The 2,600-nt window shown below is 32.9% G+C and overlaps 1 protein-coding gene across 1 annotated transcript; it reads right to left on the bottom strand.

The window, feature by feature from the left end:
- Positions 1-513: 513 nt before the first annotated feature.
- Positions 514-2,168, bottom strand: LOC111041100 (40S ribosomal protein S3-like). Its single transcript, XM_022325261.1, has 4 exons — positions 2,043-2,168; positions 1,930-1,967; positions 814-1,321; positions 514-751 (listed from the first exon to the last, which is right to left on the bottom strand). Exons 2-4 carry the CDS (start codon positions 1,960-1,962, stop codon positions 555-557), a joined length of 738 nt encoding a protein of 245 aa, XP_022180953.1. The 5' UTR covers positions 1,963-1,967; positions 2,043-2,168; the 3' UTR covers positions 514-554.
- Between the last annotated feature and the right edge of the window lie 432 nt (positions 2,169-2,600).

Genomic DNA, 2,600 nt, shown 5'->3' with positions numbered 1-2,600 from the left:
TAATGTCAGCATTTATATAGTTAATCATGAACATTTAATTGTTTGTTACTATATATATTATATTTTGTTGGTTTTTTCTATATGAAGAACTTTCAAGTTTCAACTCACTTAACTTATGTATTTTATGTATCAATTATTAATTATATAGGCTCTAGATTTAAACTCACCATCTCCTTCCCCTTATTGGGGAGGTGTGAACTGTTAATCTTCATGTTATATTGAAAAGTTAAAAGTTGTTAAATTGACAAATAAATGAATAAAAATAATAATACTCAAATTAAGCACGATAACAATGGGGGGATACTGACCAAATGAAATAAAGCAGCAATGCCAAATATGCACAGACATCAGTTGTAAACCCGCTCATGGATCCTAGTTTTCAGGTAGGTAAATGCCTTTCGCTCCGTGAAAAGGGGTAACAGGAAACCACCACACAAATAATTTTAACTGTTACAAAAATATTACCCATGAAACCAAACTGAACATTTTTTTTAAATAAAATAGAAACAAGACTTGTGTTTAAAAAAAACTTTTGTTTATTTTATACAATCATTTCAACCAACAACTGGTACAACTGGAACAGCAGGAACTGCTACTTCGGGTTTAGATTTAATATCACTGGTTGGTGCAATGGGTAAAATTTCTTCCTTAGGTTCTGCAACGCTGACATTGTCTGGCAAAGGCTTCTTTGGGCCAAGTTTACCTGTTTGGTCCCATGGCAACATAATTTTAACCTTGATACCCAAGACTCCTATAAAAATAAAATTTATTAATAATTTTCATGAAAAAAATATTAAAATTTACAACAATTACCTTGTCTTAACAAAACGTGTCTAGTAGCAACATTGACATAATCATTGCATGGGTCACCACTGTGAATCATAAGTCCATCAACGAATTTCATTGATTTGGCACGTTGACCTCTTAATTTACCAGATACTACAACTTCACATCCTTTAGCCCCACTTTCCATGATGAATCTCAACACACCATAACATGCCCTCCTGACAGCTAGACCTCCAATCAACTTGTAACGTAACGACTCTGCTTGGGCAACAGCACATAATCCACGTTGTGCTACTTTCTCAGCAAAAAGTTCAACTGCCTTGTCTTTGAAGTCAAAACGTTTCTGGATGAGAGATGTAAGTTCGCGAATCCGGCGTCCCTTGTCACCCAATACATTTTGGGTACGTGTAGCAGAAATAACAATTTCAGTACGAGATGGAGCAGCTCGGACATCAACACCAGAATAACCATCTTCAGCAAGTTCTCGTGTCAAGAACTCGTTGAGTTCAGCACGTAACATGCCATCAGACACAAACTAAAAATTAAACAAAACCAATAATATAAAATTAACAAAACTTACATTATGGTTAATAGCATTAGTTAAGTGATAAACAAGGGTTTTGCCAATGGGGCCCAGACACTCAATTAGGTACATTTAAACCCTGCATTCATAGAAGTAAAAATAATATGTATATGGTTTTTTATTAAATGTATATTTCAATATATTATTGTTTAAAGTACATATTATTAAAAAAAAAGCCATCACATAAGTATCATCGCCCTAGACCAGGTAAATATAAATCTACCAATTAGGCCAATTTAATAGTTATAATTTTATACAATTAAGTTATAAATCAATAAGTAATAATTAATGTTGAATGTTTAGAGTAATTGATATTAACAGGTATAATGCACATTCATTAAAAAGGAAGACGTACTTCATAAACGGCATATGATAACAGACACATGTAGTGAGCACCTACTTAATAAAAATAAGTCAACTAACACAACTTTCGATGTCATATTGTTAGTTTCAATGAGAAATAATGTTTTAAAAGATATCAATACAAAATACTAGTTATTTAAGTTATTATATCATGAAAGAAATACCTAATGAACATGCTAGATGCATAATATACTCACCCTTTTCTTAACAGAAGTCGTTTTAGCTGGCATCTTTTCTAAAAACAAATGTAAGTCATTTAAAGCACATGAAATGGAGCTTATAATGCAACATTAAATTTCTAAAATCTTACCTTTTTAATTATTTCCAAGGGTCAAAGGAAAAAAAAGAATTTGACGGCACGCTACAATTTTCAGGACGTAGACCAAATGGCATTAAAAATGTTAACCAAACAATTTCCTTGATGAAATGCCAACCTTACAGTGTAACCAACACAATTTTAGTCTGCCGTGGAAAGTATAGTTTAATATACAGTCCTAAGATAGGCCGTGCCGCCGTAGTTCAATATAAAACAAGCAGATAGCATAGCATATTTTACAAAATGATTTCTTAATTCTTATCACAACTTTACGTCTGGATCACGACTGCGCTAGTGAACACTGAACTCACCAACTCTGTAACTCACAGCCTGCCAGTCTCGCAAAGACATCTCTATGCTCATTGCTCACAAATCAGTTGAAGTCACGGACTCACAAGTTATACGTTATAATAATAATTAATAAAATAATAAATATATTAAAACTACAAACATCGGAAGTCGGAACCTAGGTGCGATATATACCAACCTTGGTCGGAACATGGTTTAGTCATTTCATAATACATATTATTACATAGCGTATCGAGTACGAGT

Source organism: Myzus persicae, unplaced genomic scaffold (genome assembly GCF_001856785.1).
Source record: "Myzus persicae strain clone G006 unplaced genomic scaffold, MPER_G0061.0, whole genome shotgun sequence".
In the NCBI taxonomy this organism is placed as follows: domain Eukaryota; kingdom Metazoa; phylum Arthropoda; class Insecta; order Hemiptera; family Aphididae; genus Myzus; species Myzus persicae.
This window is presented reverse-complemented; position numbering and strand designations above follow the sequence as displayed.

What these genes read in the sequence shown, in the direction of transcription:
- LOC111041100 (XM_022325261.1), bottom strand. Translation starts at nt 1,962, where the DNA reads ATGCCAGCTAAAACGACTTCTGTTAAGAAAAGG. An exon ending in CGACTTCTGTTAAGAAAAGG is followed by an intron (nt 1,322 to 1,929) that starts GTGAGTATATTA and finishes TTTAATTTTTAG; the next exon opens with TTTGTGTCTGATGGCATGTT. An exon ending in ACACGTTTTGTTAAGACAAG is followed by an intron (nt 752 to 813) that starts GTAATTGTTGTA and finishes TTATTTTTATAG; the next exon opens with GAGTCTTGGGTATCAAGGTT.